The following is a 19456-nucleotide window of genomic DNA, read 5'->3' on the forward strand; positions in this document are numbered from 1 at the left end:
CATTCCTGCAGAGACATGCCTTGGAAGACAGAGTGTTATTTTATTTAGGGTTTTAATATAACTCATTCTCTATTATCAAATCTAAAATTAAAATGATTTAAGTACAAGACAAGTAAATTTGCATTTTACAAAATGAATGAATAAGTGTATTAAAGAATGTGTTAAAGATGGTATATTATATTTTTTTCATAAAAGGAAAGGCCTAGACAATTAAATATACTCTCTATTTATTTTTCATTACTCGTATGTTGAATAATGATGCTCTATGTTGTAAGTAGTTCGAAGTTAATACTGAACTAGATTGTTGATGAGAAAGGAAGTGAATCTTCAAAGTTGGTAAAAAAGGTTGATCAGATTTTGCTCTAAAATAAAATTGGTAAAATTGTCATATCATGACAAAATATCAGTCTGCCATGATTTTTCATGTCCCATAAGGCAGCTTCTAAATCACCTGTTTCTGGTCCTTAAATCATCCTATTCTGTTTTATCTGCTTCCTCTATTCACATTTGACTGGTGGGATTCAATAGTTGATTCTAGAGTTGAACAACCACCAGCAAAGAAGATTGGTTCCACTACATTGGTATGTAATAGACCTCCATGGCCTGATTTATAGGCAGAGTACAGTTCAAGCTCTCAATTTTTCTTATCACATGCAAAAGATGAAAATTTCTTACTACGTCTTATGACACAGCTTGAACAATATATCTCTTTTCCGTGTAATATTCACACACAAAACTGATTCTTGTATTGGCAGGTAGAATAATATTTGTTCAGTCTTTTTTCACAGTATTAGTTGTAGAGGCCACTTTGCTTCTTTACTTATCAGTCCAAAGATAAGCAATATAATCGGTCATTAGTGTGTGAGTCTTGAACTGATGATTAAGGCTATCCCAATAATTTTTTGACGGACATAAAAAAAACTATTGAAAATTATTAGGCTGACCCTAATCATCAAAGACTCATACATTAATTACTGATTATATGTAGGCTAAAACAAGTTTTAGTATATATGGTACTTTGTCTACATATGTGGTTTTTTTGTTTATAAAAATTATTGACAGATGAATTTATGTTATCAGGCCTAAAAAAATATGGCTTTAGTAGTCTTACTCTTGGGCCGACCCTACTGATGATGATGTTTTCTATTCAGTTAGAGTCTTTTTCTGTTGTTGTTTTCTTGCTTTGGTTATGGATCAAACCTTGCTATTGCAAACTAAGGCATACATTTACACACCACATTGTGCAGGTTAATGGAACATGGGTTGTTGTCTCCTGAGAAAGCTAAGAAAGCATTTGAGAAGAAGCAGAGGAAGCAAAAGGAGCTTCGTACAGGAACTCCTGTTAAGCCATCATCAAAGCCTCCAACTAAAACTGGAACTTCACAGAAGCAGCAACAGAGATCAAATAATGGTGACATTAAAGCCAAGAAAAGAATAGACAATGATAGTGATGACGACGATTTCATTTTAAGTCATAAAAGAAGAAGAGGGTGAGAAGAAAAGCATCAAAAAAATTATTTATAAAGGTAAAAAAAGGAAAAAATAAATAAAAGAACTGCTGTAACTTAAATTGTCAGATTAAAATATTCTTCTTGTTTCAAACTTACCTATAAAAAAAGGTACATGCGTTGTATGTGTCTTTGGCCAGCAACATAATGACAATGGATAAATAAGAATTATATAGATTGTTTTTAACTTTTAAATGACACAAATTTTATATCAAACTAATATTTATGATTCAATATTATCATTGGAAATAATTGACTTAAATGACAAATATAATATCTCATCTTTGATTTGTTGATTTTTTTTTTACTATGTCAGAGAAATAATTTGTGACATAGGAGCTCTAAGGGTGTTCAAAAGGTGTGCCGCTAAAGACCCCTAATTTTTAGGCGTCACAATTTTTTAATATATATATATATATATCATATTCATTTTTTAAGCTAAGGCTTTTAATAAAATAATATTGCCATATAAATATAATTTTAAACAAAAAATTTATTTTATAATATTATAGTATGGTATTTCTTTCATGTTCCAATCAAAATTTAACAATTAAACATTTTTTGTAAAAGTAAAACAAACCATCAACTTGTCATCATCCATAAACAAATTGTTACAAAATTTTAGTGAAAAATTCCTTTAGAAAGGATACAGTTAAACCTTGAGTTTATTAAGGAATATTTTATGACATTATTTTTTATCTAGGTAAATTAAATTACGTTGTAAAATTTTTAAAACTTATTTGAAATATAGTAAATTTTTAAGATAATGAAATTCTATTTAAAAAATTAAAAGTTATTAAAAAGGTGTTAACAATTGAACTAAAATCAAGTTTTATGATATTGAATTATGTTACCGTATTTTATTGTTTTTCTAATGGATACATAAATTATAAGATAATACTAACTATCTATGTTATTGTTTGAAAGGAGTTTTTTCAAAATAAATTTCTTATTTGAGATTTAAAATATCACAAAATAAATTAAATAGTTTTACGTTGATTTTAATTGAAAATAATTTTTTTAAAGAATTTTTAACTTTAATAAATTATTAATGATTTTGCAGCAAAAAAACAATGCATAGAATATGTTATTGAAAGATTAATATTGGATTGGACGTTGTTGTTAGTATTAGATGTTACTATTACATTTTTACATTGATAGAATATGTGTATAACTAATTTTGCTATAATTCAATTTTTATTTTACTTTTATTTTTCTTTTAAAGACTAATTATTTGAAAAAAAAAATATATATATATATATATATAAAACTTTAAAAAAAAAAAATAGGGCATCAAACCCATGACTTGTATAGACTATAGAGCATTGAAAATCCAACGTTTAAATATTAGTTTTTCAAGTAATTTTTATTTTATTTCAAAATTACATATAGATTGTGTTCAATATTATTTTTATGCTGCAATCTAATACTTACACCAAATTTATTTTATTTTGCACAACTCACACGTCAACTTTATTTCATACATTATAACAAATTGATACTATATAATTTGGTAAGATACGCCTGATGCATGTTGCTAAAATACTTCTTGAAAATAAGTCGGTGTACGTTAAAACAAACGAGTTGAATTTTGTATAATTTAAGTTCAACTCATTCAATTAAAAAAATTAATTTTCAATTCAAATTTAATTTACTTAAATTATAAATCAAATTCAACAACCTAATTATTAAATCAAATATCAAATTATTTTGGAGTTAGTTCGATTTATTATTAATCATACTCACAATATTAAAGATCACGACGGGATTTCAATCTTTAATCCCAATCGAGATGTCGTATTGTGGTCACAGACATCTTTTATAAAGTCGGATATACCCATCATAACCTTCTTTGGATGCTTCTTCTTCCTTGTTGCATTTGAGTAATACATTAAGATTCTCAAATCTAATACTAAAATATTCGACAAATTCACATGTGTTTTGCGTCGAGAGAGAAATCTTACAACGTGTTTATGATGGAAGTTTTTGTTTTCAAAACTGACACAAACTATAAAAGAATACAATAAGAAAAATGTATCTTTAAATTAAACTACTATAATAGTTAATTTATACCACTTTAAAATTTTTATTTAAAGTTAAATCACTCTAAAATTTTACATATATAAAAAAATGATAAATATTATTTCACATGACACTTAACATCAATCTCAACTAATATTTATGTATTATTCAATATTTTGTATAATTTCAATTGTATCAAATCATCTTTAACTTGAATTTTTCATATACTAAAATTAATGTTTTCATTAAAAAAATCATCTCAAACAAGAGTACTTAACATTACAAATGTATACATACTATAATTGTATATGAATAGGTTTCCAATAAAAAATATCACGTAGGATTGTTTAAATACCAAATTTTTCATAGTCATAACTTTTACAACAAAGTACTTTAACAGATTAATTATGCTTCTTTTTTTCTGTTAAATATCAAACAATATTATAAAATCAGAACAGGTGTGTAATGACAACCAAATTATAACATTAAGTAAATAATTTGACATTATATAGCTTCCAATACAATTAGATTATCTAAAATTAATATATGAACTATATTTCGTAATACTCTAACACAAATATAAGAAGAAAAAATTCAGATGCGAACTTAAATTGTTTTTTATCAAGCATCCCATAACAAAAAATTAGAATTTATATGTAAAACTTTTTCAAAATGCTTCAATTTTAATCATCTTGAACAATTTTTACCTTCCTTAACTAACCAGACATAAAATCTACTGAAAAAATTATGTATATTTATTAAAGATGAATCAAATGGAACTTGGAGCGTGTGGGACTAGAGCGTGTAATAGTTGAATTCAACCCCACATTATATTGGGAGGCACAGCTAGTAGATTGGTGCTAGCAGCATTTACTCATTCGATTCGGACATAAACCTACACAACATTTTCGTACTTGCATAATTTCATCCATGTTTAGATTGTGTGTGAACGTGAAATTGTACATTGGAGTAGACCATAAAGGGACCATAGTAATTAATTAACCAAGTTATTAGTCTGGTCCCAAACTAAGAAAAATACATGTCATTTCTGTATACAAAGCAGCATAAAGGCTTAATGAATGAGAACTAAATAGTTGGTCCTTTTTCTTCTTTTTTTGAATGGATCATTTGTCCTCTTTTCTTTTATTTTCCTTTCATGTCCCGTTTCTCATTTCCTCTAATAAAATTATGATGTATATTTCCAATAAATTAAAAAAAATGGAAAATTGATGAAAATAGGTCATGTTGACCGACAAAAGTATGTAATTTAACCTAAGTAAAGTCTAAGATAGACTTGACTTTTTTTATAAAACAAACAAGTCAAATGCTTCTAAAAGAAGTTCATTTAATTAAAAAGATCAAATTACATGCTATATAAAAAGTCTTGTAAATCTATCAAACCGACTTATTTAAATAAATATATAATATTTTTTATTACTACTATATTTACTATATTAAATTATGATTTTTTTTGTTAAATATTAGACTTTTTAGTAATTTAAGTATATTAACTTTCTTTAGTTCTTGACATATTTAAATATATTATTATAAAATACAATTGAAGTAAAATGTCATATAAAATCAAATTCTTTAAAATGTTATCTTAAATATCAAAATAGAATTTAACTTTCTTGACATATTAATTCTAGTTTATTTAAATATATGTCTTATTAGTTATTTAAATATATTAAAATGAAAGGTTTTTAAGAAGGCTAATAAATCATATTAAACACCCATCAAAGCCAAATTTATGTCTAAAAAGTAAATCTACCACAAATAGCGAACTAAACTAAGCTTAGACCTTAAAAAAAAAATTGAAATGCCAGATTCATGTCTTACAAAACATTACTGTGCACTATCAATATAAACTAATATTACAAAGACAGTTAATAAAGACAATTAATTATGTATTTTGTCGGTATAATACTGATTATTTTGTGTCATCATAAAATAACTAAACAATTAATATTTTGTGTTTTGTCTGGTATAATACCGATTATTAATGTATGTATGTTAAACTTAATTAAGAATGTAACAAAAAAATATTAATAATGAAGAGAGGTTGTTATCATTCAAGAGTGAGTGAAATCCCCCTACGATTTTGTTTTTATATCAAAAGGGGAACAAAAATAGGTAAAATGGAAACAACAAATTAAATTGTATCCTAATCCTCCTATGTGAATATTGACATTGTCAACAAAAAAAACCATGACTACCGTACATTATTTACTCATTGAGCGACTACCGTACGTACTATGTCTATGTATATCCGGTATGTGATATTTAATGCTTTATTATATATCTTCCATTTGTTACTCAAGGAATGGTGATAAATATGATTCTTTATATTTGTAATTGTAACATATATTATGTCAGATTTACAAATACAGAAAGAAAAGTATGATGACATTAAAATAGACTACATTGTGTAATTAATATTAGTATAGTATTCATTTCTCCAAGTGGGAAGATATTTAGGCTTCTTACATGTGATGGTTGGGACCGAATAGGACAAACTGTGGCTTCTTAGTTCTTACATGTCTAATTAATACTAGTATAGTATTCATTTCTCTTCACACTCTTTGGGAAGGAATGAACTTGAAATTGTGCACATTAAGTCTATTTTAGAAGATACAGATAAAAATCAAGCACAACGTTTTACGGTTAGTGAAGAGTTTTAAGACAACGAAAAAGAAAAAATATAAGAAATTTATATTATTTCATTTTTGTTTAAGAGATAAAAATTCTGAATGTTTCGATAAAAAAATCTAACAATTTTTATATTTCTTTTTACGAGTAAGATCTATATCTCCCAATTTTGGTTTTCTTTTTTTTATTAATAAATATTTTAACTAAAAATATGTCTGAAGTCATATAGTTGAGAAATTATAAAATTATAGAGATATGGAACTATCTACTTAAAATCGAAGATTGACAAAACATTAATAAAATTGATTGATGTCATTGTCTCTATAACTTTTAAAGTTGGTATGTACTTTTATATTATAACACCATCTCCAACCTAAAAAAGTAGGTAGCCTTTTATATATACATTACTTATTCTTATCTTTTAATTTTTAACTTAAGCACCTCATAATTAAAAAAAAAATGCATCCCACTAGAGCTCAAATGGATTGCAAATATTCAAGTTCAAACTTTGATTAAAATAATCATCCATCGAATTTAATTTATCTTTTGTCTGAATTACAAATTATTAAATTTATTTTCTATAAAACCAGGTTAACATAAAAAAATAAAAAATAAAAGTACATTCCTTTTTCAAAACATCTATAAAAACCTTATTAAATAAGTCAAATCGCATGTTATTCATAATATGAAAATGTGCTCCAAATTTTTTATGGTAAGAAAAAAATTGACTTAGATAATAACGTTGTCTCATTGAGGATATTTTCGTTCCTTAGTTAATATAATTACATTTAAATAACAAATGTATAAAGTTAATTAGAAAACAAATGAACTTTTTCTAAAGGTAAACTATCAAATTAGGTGTGATCTTAATTTGTTTACATTGGATTATGGTTTTGTCTTCGTATAATTTTATTCTCTCATCTAACTTTTTATTCTCATTTTTCTTTGTAATCTTCTCATTTTTAATCACTGATATTTTCTTTTTCTTACTTGAAAGAAGATAATAATTTTGTTTATATTTCATTATAAAAAATAATGGGATTAGGTCACATCTATTGATGGAGATTTTTAGTCTTGTCTATGTTATATGTAAGTGACACTAAATTTTTTTTAAATAGGTAAAGTCAATATTTTTTTATACGTAGTTCAAAAAAATTAAGTTACCTAAAGCAAAAACGTGTTTAAGTCTATTAGATTAACTTTTTAAAATAAATATGAATAATATTTATTATTATTATATTAGATTTTGAATTTCCTTATGCCAATATATTAATATTTTAATTTTTAAGTAATTTAATCTTATTAGTTAGTATTAACGTAAAATTTAAAAATTTCATGTTAAATTTAAAAAAGTCTAGCTCACCAATAAACTCAGTCGACATCACTTACTCTTCGTCGCTTGAATCAGTACTTACATATTCTTCATGTTTTCTTGTCAAAAGCTTATGTGGTTTGATATTGCTGTCTGTAAATTAAATGCACGTCATATAAATAATTATGGACTCCTTGATGTTAACCGTTAAGGAAATAGTTCTTCTAAGACTCAACCCTCAGAAATTATTATCCTATAGATACTTCTTTTTTTGGCAAATAATCCTATAGCTATTTAGGCGTAGCTAAAAAATTGATTGAGATTGGTTAGATTGGATATTCAGTTCAAAGTTATTATGGTTTGTTTGAATTAGAGTGAGGATCTAGCTAGCTTGTTGCATTAGCATTTAGCCACAGCCACGAATTCAACATTTTAGTTCGGTATAGCTTATCATCATTCAATCTAATTAAATCACAATCACATCACACTATAATATAGTGTAATTAATACTCAACAATAATAGACTACAAATGTTAGATCCAATTATTAACGAGTTCATTCACATCGTACAACAACTTGAGTTTAACTATCGTTGACAGCACGCGAATCTAACAAGTACATGCTTTCTAAGTTTTAACATCACTTTGTACTCTAATCAATTTTGAAATTCAAATTATTTATATTTTATATTTTATATGAACTGCAATTTTAATCTCCATGTTTCAAAATATAGAAATTTAGCTGTCTATTTTATAATTTTAAAATTTTTTCTTTATCATCTACATTTGAATTTAATTTTATTGATGTGACCTCTAAATTGATGACATTAAATTATATTTTAAGACTTTAAATCAGCATCGATAAGTTATAAAATATAATTTTACGTCTTTAAAATTATATGTCACTAAAATAAATTTCAAATGTAAATAATTGACAAAAATAATAAAAATTATGAGCCGGAATAATTAAATTGTCATGTTTTAAAATAGAATGATTATAATCTTAATTTAATTAAAATACAAAATTTAAAAATATATATAATTTGTCCAGTACGAACAAGTAAAATAGTCTGTATATAATGTATCAATTTAGTTTCTTCCATTAAATAAATAAATCTCATCATGTTTCATTTAAATCAATGATGAAATTTTCTTTTAACTAAAATGCTAGAACTTATTAATCGAATTGCGAAAATAAATTTGTTCATAATACAAAAACTTATCTTACATGTGCATTATATAATATTGATCTATTCATCGACATGTAAAACTATCTAACATTTTTCTGTCTTAAATCATGAAAACTGAAATCGTTTCTTTTAATGGTCCGAATTTAATCATCGTATTCTCACATATTAAAACTCATATAATTCAACAATAATGTGTGTACCCGCTCCTGCTATTTCATTCGTTTTCACTTTTTCAAATATATACAGTTAACCACAAAAATTTAGAACCCATCAAGTCAAGTATCGTATCTGGAGTTGCATAATTTGTCGGGTCGTGCTTTAATGTGGCCCTCAAATCTCATTTTAAGGTTTCTAACAGTGTTTTCGACGGTGGATTTTAATATAAATTTATTAAATAAGGTCTACTTTATTACGTTATCTTAAAGAAATTTATTTAATTTTTACTTCAATAGTAAATATAAATTTATTAAAATTTATTAAAATTTTAATAAATTAATAAAAAAAATAACAGTTATAATTTTATTATTTTTAAATTATCAAAATATCATTTTTGAGAGCATCTGAGATAACAGCAAATTCGTCAAAAACTAAATTTTACATAATTATATGCCAGTTACGAATTCATTTATCTACCACCGTTGGAGATGTTAGAGATACTGTTACTTGTTTCCTTAATCATGAAAAAATAAATAAGGAGAAATTAATATATGTGGCACCGATCCCGGTTACTTTTACGACATGGATTGTTGTGAATGACTATTGTCTTAACATTATAATTGAAAAATTCACGTTTATGGGACCAACTCCAAAACGGACCAGGATTGCTGCGGTCCAGTTGTCCTCGCATTTCACACGTTGAAAATCATTCGATTAAGATCGAAATATCAAGATTTAAATTTGACAATTTATATTAAAAAATATTTATAAAAACTTACATTTTTCAATCTAATGGTTGAGAACTTGAGATCCTACCGGTATATGATGTTCTCGAATGTGTGAATTTAGGACTCTTTAAATGTATGGAATCCGAAAAAGTGTACTAATGAAACAGGTAATAACAAACTCATTGGGTGGTACAATAGTATATCTTTGATATTGTGACCACGAAAAATTATTTTGATAAAGTTTATTTTGACCTACTTCCTTTGAATGAAAACTGAACAAAACGAAAACTAATTTAATTCTAGATACATAATGTAAAAACAACTTTTTATTAATTTATGTAATTTAAATCAAAATTGATTTTGAAGTGTACTGTCCAAGATGAGTTTCAATAAGTGAATTTAAAATTAAATATTATTTGTTAAAAATTAAAATATTAATTTAATATACATGTAAATAACCTTTCAAAATAATAATAGAAAACAATTTAAGTAATAAAAAGAGCATAAAAATGGCTCGAGTTGCACACCCTTATTAATGTTATTGATTCAAACGAAGATAAATATAAATTTATTTTTCAATATAATATAATATTTGATTAAGATATTATTAACCGTTAACTGGAATATCATTATTTAACCTTAATTTTTTATATATAAAAAAAAGAAAGAACATATATAAGCATGGCTCCATTCAATAGTATATATATATTGCAGTGTTACTAGATTGTAGCTAGTTTTATTGTTTTGGAATCTGACCATTGAATTATAACAACTTGTTTTGTTTTTTCACATCTCATTAAAATTCATAACATCTCATCTTCATTGTTTTACAAGTAACAACTTCAAAATTTCTAAATCTCTGTAGTTTAATCCTTCTTGTCTAACTAAAATAAATAAGAAATAAATGACTATGCAATTATTTTTTCCACTAAACTAGTTTTAACAATTTAGTGGTGAATTGAAGTGAATTAGATGTTTGAATCATTGGTTTGGTTTACTAGAATTAGTGGTAATTAGTGAATGAATTGAAGTGAATTAGTGTTTGATTTGCAACTCTGGTGATTTTCTTGATCATTAGTCATCTGCCTTTTGTTCATATACGTTTGAAAAGAGTTATTACATTACAGTGTTATTGTTTTTAAATTTTGCCAGTTCCCCTTATATATTGAATTGCAGTTTTATTGTTTTTGAATATGGCCATTGAATTATAACAACTCGTTTTATTTTTTCACATATCATCTTCATTGTTTCACAGGTAATCCACCACCTTCAATACCTATTACTACTGGTAATAAGACTCAAGGGACACAATGCTCCAATTCTAGTAATAGAGTTGCGCATGATGGGAGAACAATGTTATGATCGGATGGTCGATGGTATGTAACTAGTTTCGATTAACTTTTCATTACTATATGAGATATAGGGTTTGTTTCAAATTATTTAAAAAACAAATTTGTTTTAAAATTGTGTTGTAAGTGCTTACCATGTAGGGTGACCTCGAAGGCCCACACCTAAGACATTACATCATAATATGTTGATTTGTATCATAACTGGGGAGCAATCCCATAGTTAACTTTGGATTGCTGGTTCGACAAATTCGGTGTAAGATTATGTTATATATCTTATTCATAAGTTCAACTATTGTGTTGATACACATTGAAACATTATAAATTATTTGTAATGTAATGTTGCAGGAGAAATTTGCATTGTTGACTGAGCATATTTTTCAGATTAAGAATATCTTTAATACAAAAGATCAATGCATTTTTCGGATATGTTGATGCAAGTGAGAAAGAAGCACAAGTGTCCAACTTGGATGAGCGAAATTGTTTGGAATGATCTTGAGAATATATGGATGGATCTGTCGTATAAAGAGATATCAAATCGAGCAAAGAAAAATTGTGATTCTTCTAAAGGAGAAGCTGTTCATACTGGTGGACCTATATCCATTATTGAACATACCATTTGGATGGTACGTTTTCTATGTCCAAGTCATATTGTTTAACCATTTAATGTTTGGCTCAAGGACATGCCTACTATTTGCTATTTCTATTATTTTGGTGTGTTGTTGTGTTGTGCATGGAGCTATTTTGCTGAAATATTTTGCTATTTTCCTTTGCTGGTGAAATATGGCTCTCATCTTATTTACGGTTATGCTATTTTTTGTATTTCTGTAAGGCTGAAGAGTTAGGTAGAGACCCACATTGGAAAAAGTCTTTTTAAAGACTCACACTAAGAAGAATGACAACTCTTGGATTGATGAAAGAACAAAAAAAAAACTTAAGTAAGAAATATTAAATCATTCATTTCTTTCATTTGTATTTCTTGCGAAAGTAATTTGATTATGTTATATTATTTTTTATTTGAGCAGGAAATATTTCAAGGTAAGTTACAGCAGACCTCCAAAGATGGGGAAACATCTAGTAGTGGTAGCCAAGTGGTTAATGCAGAAGTTCGTTTAGACGTGTGGGTCCAATCTATTGGGGAAAGAATAAATGGTGCATCTATGGTACTGGAGATAGATCATCACTTTATAGACCAAGTGTCACAAGTCTAGTCCCAGATTCTCGTCCACCTAAAGGTTGCACCAATGTTTTGTCTCAACACTCTAACGAGATAGTTGCACATATAAGAACATTTGAGAAGCGAACAAAAGTGGCAGAACACGAGGAGCTAAAGAAAACAGAGCAACATTGGCGAGGGGAGTTAAATTCAACAAACAGAGTTGCGCACTTCAGAGCTCCAGATGCAGCTAGCCACATTGGTAAAAAAATGTTGCTACCATACAGGTTGAGTCCTCCCGTTGCTTCGTAATCCAGATTATGACGAGGATGAGTCTTATGATGATGACAACAAGGAGTAATACTGATTTCATGACCACATATTTTGCTTAGATTTGTTCGTGTGTGTGTATATATATATATATATCTGATATCTCTTTTCTTGTGACATGTCCAAACCAACCAACACTCGAGTAAAATGTCCTAGTGTTTTTTATTTGGTTGTTTCATCAATGGATAAATGAGTGCCAATACCTGAAGTGATTGAGAATATGATATTTGGTGTCTAATATTCTTGAGACAAATAATAGATACAAATCCAACATTGAGCTTTTGTATTTCTTACTAAATATTCACTTAAATCTTTTGTTTAAGAGAAAATACAAAGAATACCTAGTTTCAACAAATTTCAAGTTCCAGTTGTTCAAACTCTTACAAATCATTGATGGAAGCGAAAAAGAACTCATAATTCTTTTCTAAGAGGAATAACTTGCCATGTATATATATATATATATATATATATATATATATATATATTTTACGATAGTGTCGTTATGTGTATTTTGAAACTTATGGTAGTGATAGTGTGCTTATTTTGAGAATTATGATAGTGTAAATTATCCTTATTTTAAAACTTGTAGTAGTCACGATGTATGTTTTGAAAATATTATTTACATAAAACTTCAATTTGTTTTGACAATGATGTTTTAATATGGTTACAATTTATTTTAAAAATACATTAAAAAAATAGAGCAAACAGGAAAAATAAAATATAGTTAAAATAATTTTTTGATTACCTACGAAAATTTCATAAGTAAATGATAAGTTACCCACAGAAATATCATCGATAAAATTATGAATATTATATAGAAAATTGTAGAATTTTTCACGGATTGATCGTGAGTAACATTACATGTGATTTTTTTTGTCGGTAAGTATCTACGTTTTTAGCCACGAAAATATATGATTAATGTTGTCACGGAGACTCAATGAGTCATTCTACCCACATACATTCCTTAAATAAGTATATGTTGTATGTAACAACAGTTTTTTTTTTGTACTATATATGATTTTATGATATATATGCATTGATTAAATTACAAAAACAAAAAATTTATTAAGTAGAAAATTCAATTTTTAAAGAATTTTATTTTTATTTCATATATATTAATTATTCTACATTGTTGTATGATATGACACGTTAAAGAATATCACGTCGCTAATTTTTAGTTAAAAATCAGAACGAAATACTAAAATTGTCAAATTTTATAATAGAGTGACTGATTTAATGAATTGATAAATATAGTAGCTAAAATTGCAATTAAATTTAATTGTTTTCATTCAAAAAGACATTATTAGTCAATTTAGTGGAAAGTCGACATGAATAAGTTTGATTCTTTACACGTCGAGTTAAATTTTCTTAAATAGTTATAATCAATTTTTTTATTTCAATTGCATTGCTTTAATTCATATTTTATACGGTAACAAATTTTGTTTTTGCTCATTAGTTAAGATTAATATATTAACTTTTTATAAGGAAAAAGATATATTTATAGAGGAACAAGGAGTACCCAACCCAGAATGAACACTTTTTAATCTAGAGCTGCAACAAACTTCTTCTTTTCTCAACTCTTATTTCTTCTTTACAGTAGAATAGATAAGTGATATGTGATTTTTCTTTTCTTCCAAATCATCATTTTATATCATTTTTCTTTTATCTTTTATCTAAACAAGTTAAATTAATTTTATATAAATATATATTTTCTTCGTATTTTTTATATTATTTTACCTATTAAATGCAATATTTTTTATTTTTTCTTGTTTTGATATAGTACATATATTTAATTGAACACTTCAATGTCGTTAATATTGTAGATCCAAACGCACAAATATTCTGATCATCTTAATTTATTTAAATTGTAAATATTTTAATCATTTAACATATTAATTTGAATGTTGTGAATTTTTTTAATAAATTCACCATTTACAATTTTAACGAATATGTATTCTTCTTGATTAATGTATTACATTAATTCAAATTCAAATGAATAAATATTTCTTTTAGTAAAAAAACAATATAAAAAATACCCAACCCAATTAACACTTTAACATGGATATTATTTACATGCAAGATAGTTCAATGAGCATGAGATCCAAAAAATTCAAAGCAAACGTTCTATATTATAAAGTATATTTCTACATCGTAAAGAAAAGTTATTTCTTTATTCTAAACTTCAAGGTAGGGTGAAACTTTGAATCGATTTGTTTTCTTAAAGCCTAACATAATAAATTAGAAACAAACAAATCACGTTGAGTTGCTGAGTTGCCGCAACCGCAGGTATTGGGATATCATAGTGAAACAAGCAGTTGTGTCAAAAAAAAATGAAACAAACAATTGTGTAAAAAAATAGTGAAACAACCGCTCAAGCTTTGCAAAAATGTTGAAACGCGCATATCTTTGTTCTTTTTTTTTTTTTTTTTTTTTTTTTTTTTTTTTACGTCAACGCATATATTAAACAATAATAACTTCCCGGACTAATTATCTTACGTCGCTGTTGACATAAAGTGCAGAGCTAATAAACAGCCACTTGCAATAATACGCATGAGTGCCGACCCCAAAGATGAATTTCATTAATACCACACTCAAATAAAAACAATTTACTAGTAGATTCATTTTATAAATTTTTATAAAATTTCAAAATTATTTGATATTTTATTATATAATTTTAAATGAATGTATAATAAATTTTTAAATAATATAAGTAAATATTAATTATAAATTATATAATTATAAATTTTAAATTTATATAAAATTTTATATATTTAATTATTAATATATTATTTCAATAATCAACAATTGAATTAATAAAAATTTATAATTTATGTCAAGTTAAGTAATTTATTATATAGAGCTACCACTAAATTATCAAAATTTTGAATAAAATATATTATTTTTTTGTTGATCTAGTTTTTTTTATATGTGATCAGTATATTGTTGTACGTGGTTAATGTGCATGGACTCAATGAACTTAATTTATATTTACATTATATTTAATGATTTAATTAATTTTAATTGATTATTTTTTAAGTTTTTTCAACAATTTCGACAATGGGTGTAATGAGCATGTCTAAAACGATTTTTTCTGAGAGAAACAAAATGAAACCAATTAAAAATACAGTAGGTGATTTAGTTTTTCAATTTTTCTAATTCTTTTGTTCTATAATAATCAAATCATCTGTAAAAAATTGTTAGTAACTCTTTTAGTTTTCATCTATTCTTTAATTTATTTAAGATAGAAGGAGTAACATTTTTTCAATAATTATAATATATATGTATATATATATATATATATATATATATCTTAAGTAGATTAATACTATTGTATTCTCATAGTTGGATTTGAACGCAAAATCTCTGGTTAGATTGAAAAATACTTTTACCTTCTCATCTAAGAGCTATTGAGTATTTTGAAAAAAATTATAATACTATAATTTATTGTATATATCATACATTAGACAAATATTTGATCATACTTAAATATTTATAAATTTAGAGAATATCTTATATATATAAAGATGATTTTTTATGCTAATATTTACCTATATTGTTTTTACTCATTAATTAGAATATAATATGTATGAATACTTTACTTCAAAGTGTAAAAGAAATATTATATTTAAATGATTTTATTATTATTTCAATAATATTTTATAAGAACAAAATTTAAATATTTTAAGAAAATAATATTAAATATGATAACCAACATAGGTGATCTATATGTGTATATATAAATATTGAGTGAATATGAAAATTGGTCAAATAAAATTGTAAACGCCAATAAAATTAGTATCTGAATTTTATGAATGACAAATACATCATTAAAATTATGTGTGATATCGTCATTGAATATGTGTTTATTCACATCAATGTGATATTTTCACTGATAAATTTATTAATGAAATCTTGTTATCTCATAAATAAATTTGTGAATAATTGTAATTGTAGATTGACTAATTATGAACAAATTAATCCATAAAATATTTAAATTTTATCGAAAAATTAGTTCACAATGTGATAATATTATGATATCAAATTAAATATTCAATTAATATGTTATGTGACAATTTATAACGATAAAAATTTAAATATAAATTATTTTAATTATTATTTTATAATTTTAATGATGCATTTATTTATTTATAAAATTTAAAAATTAATTTGTTGATTAAGTTTAGAAATAGTTTGGTGGTAGTAACGAAAGAGGCAGATAAATGATTGCATCTTTGAGAAGTGACTGATAGTAATACCACTGGGTAAATGTGGAAGAAAGTCCAAAAACCTAAACTCAGTTTTAAAAGCAGTCACATGCAATTGTTGGCTATATATATATAATATCTACGACACTCTTTGGTCAAAAAATAATCTCTACAGCACCTATACGTAGCTAGCTAGGGAGACAATCCAACAGACTCCATATATGGGTAATATACTGAGGAGAAATATACAGCGAACAATATCACCTATATATATTTTTCTGATCAAATTGCTAACATATCGACATGTCTGGAATTTGCTTATATAGGTAAGCCAAGTAGCAGCGCAATATATATAGGAATTAAAATATATTTAATCATATACAAAAGGGCTAAAATGTAATTAAAAAAAAAGAATCCAAATTTTGGTTCTGCAGAAAGTGGTGATAAGGGGATCATATAACATTAAGATAACATAGGAAGGGTCAACAAGACTACAGTGTGATATGGGTGAAGAAACAGGAAACGGCAGTAAAAAAAGATAAGATGAAGCAAACAAACGACTGTACATTATTAAGCAGCAAATATACAGAGAGAGTCCAGAGTTTGTGTGGCGCAACAAAGCTTGTCAGCCGTGTGGGCTCATCCATTTTCTTTAATCACGCGGATACAATTTACAAAGTATCATGGATCGTTTAGCATTTTCTATTCTTGATTACAAATTTTGTTGAGCACGTGTACAAATTGTGTTCTTTTGAACAACGACCTATTTTCTCTATACACACCTTGTTTTTCTTTAAAATAAAATAAATCATTGAGTTTTTTATGTACTCAATATGGAATTTATAATAAAAAGTTTAAAAGAGTTGAAAGTTAGGTTTACAAAAAAGTCTCAAATGTTACATAGTTTTCATAATATTATCCACAGACAGAGTTTTTTAGATGAGTTGAATCATTAGCAAATTCAAAAACTTATGTTTAGTTTTTTAAGATATAAATTAAATAAAAGCTATTATGATAGTCCTTTACACTATATACAACAACTTTTTGAACTGTGTTTGAATGGGTTGTTGTATAATTGTGAAAAGTGTTAGATTTATAAAGATAAAAATTAGAAGTCTAAATAGAATCCTCGGACTCAGTGCAGCATATAAAAAAAAGAATGTAGGTCCCTTCCAAGTTCCAATAAGATGAAGTGAACCTTTATAAGTCTGATTGGCAAGTGAGTGAAAAAGGGTCTAGACCCATTAAATTCTCTTTATTACTTTCCCTTCCTATAATTCCCAAAGCAAACAATATGAGTAATAACTCAAAAACTAATGAGTGCAGCTCAAATTCAGAACCACAAGCACAAAAGATTAAACGCACCAATAGCACCAGCCATCCAGTTTACCGTGGGGTCCGCATGCGAAACTGGGGGAAATGGGTGTCCGAAATTCGCGAGCCGAGGAAGAAATCGCGAATATGGCTCGGCACATTTTCCACGCCGGAAATGGCGGCTAGAGCTCACGACGTAGCCGCTCTTAGCATAAAAGGAAACGCCGCCATTCTTAACTTCCCTGAGTTGGCTAACTCGCTACCTCGGCCGGCTTCGCTCGCTCCTCGCGATGTTCAAGCCGCCGCAACCAAAGCCGCTCATATGGAATTTCCCTCTTCCACAAATTCTTATGAATTGAGTGAGATCATTGAACTTCCTCGGTTGGGAAACACTGGTGATTTTGAAAAGGAGTTTGTCTTTATAGATTCCATTGATGCTTATCAGCCTCCATGCTTGCACACTATGGAAGATGTTTTTTGGATGGGCTTTATATAATATTTTCTCTCAAATCAAATATAAACAAATAAGTATTTTCAAAGTTCATGTATTTAATCTAAATATGTTAACTTTTTAAATACTATTTTATTTATATTACAAACTATAGATTTGAGAGGAGTTTCATGTTTCTATATATAACTCCTTCACTTAATCCTTCATCTGTTTATTTGAATGTCATTATGTGTGTATTAATGTTATCTTCTCGATCTTGTTTTGAATAAACCTCTCTCTTTCTTATTATTTTCTTTTTTTTTCAAGATTTGGCGCGTTTCTCCAGTCACTTGTTGTTTTTTCTGTTATGAGTGACTGCAAGTGCTACACACTTGTGAAACTCAATTATTCTTATTCTTCATTCTGTAGTGAATGATGTTCTGCTGTGTCTAATAGTGTCTTGTCTTTTTTTTCTTCCTCACTTTTAAATTGTAATTTTTCTAAAAAAATTATCATTAATTAAAATAATGTTAATGATTTTTTTTTTTTATTGAAAATTCAAATTTCATCTTAAATTTTTTTACTGCGGTAGTTTATTGGACAATAACTAAAATAGGGTATAGTTTGCCTCGTTCATATGAGTGGAATTATTAAATCCTTCCTTTACGGGTGAAAGAAAACGACAAAGGATAGAAAGGGAATATGATGTTATATTAATACCCAGCTGTTCCAATGGTGGCGTTGTTGAAGAGATTAATGGTGAAATTAAAGAGTATGTTATTATGTGTACCCCCACACTCACTCCTCTCACTCTCAATTTTGAGGGTTATACAATATTGATGATCACAAATAAAGGAGTACATGTTTCCTTTCACAAATGGTGACTAGTGATTGGTGTTCCCTGCTGTGCATAGGGACAAGGACAACATCATTTAATTTCATCAAAGAAGAACTAGCATAGTACACAAAACGGGTAATGTAATTCTAATTCTAAACGCGTCATGTACATAATATTGTAATGTAATGTAAATTCTCTTTAGATTTACAAGTACAATAATGTCTCTTCCTTCTTTGATAATAGAATCGATTATTTGTACCCAAACAAAAAAGA

The 19456-nt window shown here is 26.5% G+C and overlaps 2 protein-coding genes across 2 annotated transcripts in view; both read left to right on the forward strand.

Moving 5' to 3' along the window:
- LOC101498625 (uncharacterized) overlaps positions 1 to 1703 on the forward strand; it is a 3510-nt gene extending 1807 nt beyond the window's left edge. Inside the window, exon 4 of the mRNA XM_004501102.4 lies at positions 1248 to 1703. Coding sequence (XP_004501159.1) covers positions 1248 to 1494 — 247 coding nt within the window. The 3' untranslated portion in view covers positions 1495 to 1703. The remainder of the gene's footprint in view (positions 1 to 1247) is intronic.
- A 16055-nt stretch (positions 1704 to 17758) lies between these two features.
- On the forward strand, positions 17759 to 19395 carry LOC101498286 (dehydration-responsive element-binding protein 3). Its single transcript, XM_004501101.4, has one exon. It carries the CDS (start codon positions 17896 to 17898, stop codon positions 18409 to 18411), a length of 516 nt encoding a protein of 171 aa, XP_004501158.1. The 5' UTR covers positions 17759 to 17895; the 3' UTR covers positions 18412 to 19395.
- Positions 19396 to 19456: the final 61 nt, after the last annotated feature.

The sequence above is a fragment of the Cicer arietinum genome, chromosome 5 (assembly GCF_000331145.2).
Source record: "Cicer arietinum cultivar CDC Frontier isolate Library 1 chromosome 5, Cicar.CDCFrontier_v2.0, whole genome shotgun sequence".
Taxonomy (NCBI): domain Eukaryota; kingdom Viridiplantae; phylum Streptophyta; class Magnoliopsida; order Fabales; family Fabaceae; genus Cicer; species Cicer arietinum.

What these genes read in the sequence shown, in the direction of transcription:
- LOC101498286 (XM_004501101.4), top strand. Translation starts at nt 17,896, where the DNA reads ATGAGTAATAACTCAAAAACTAATGAGTGCAGCTCAAATTCAGAACCA.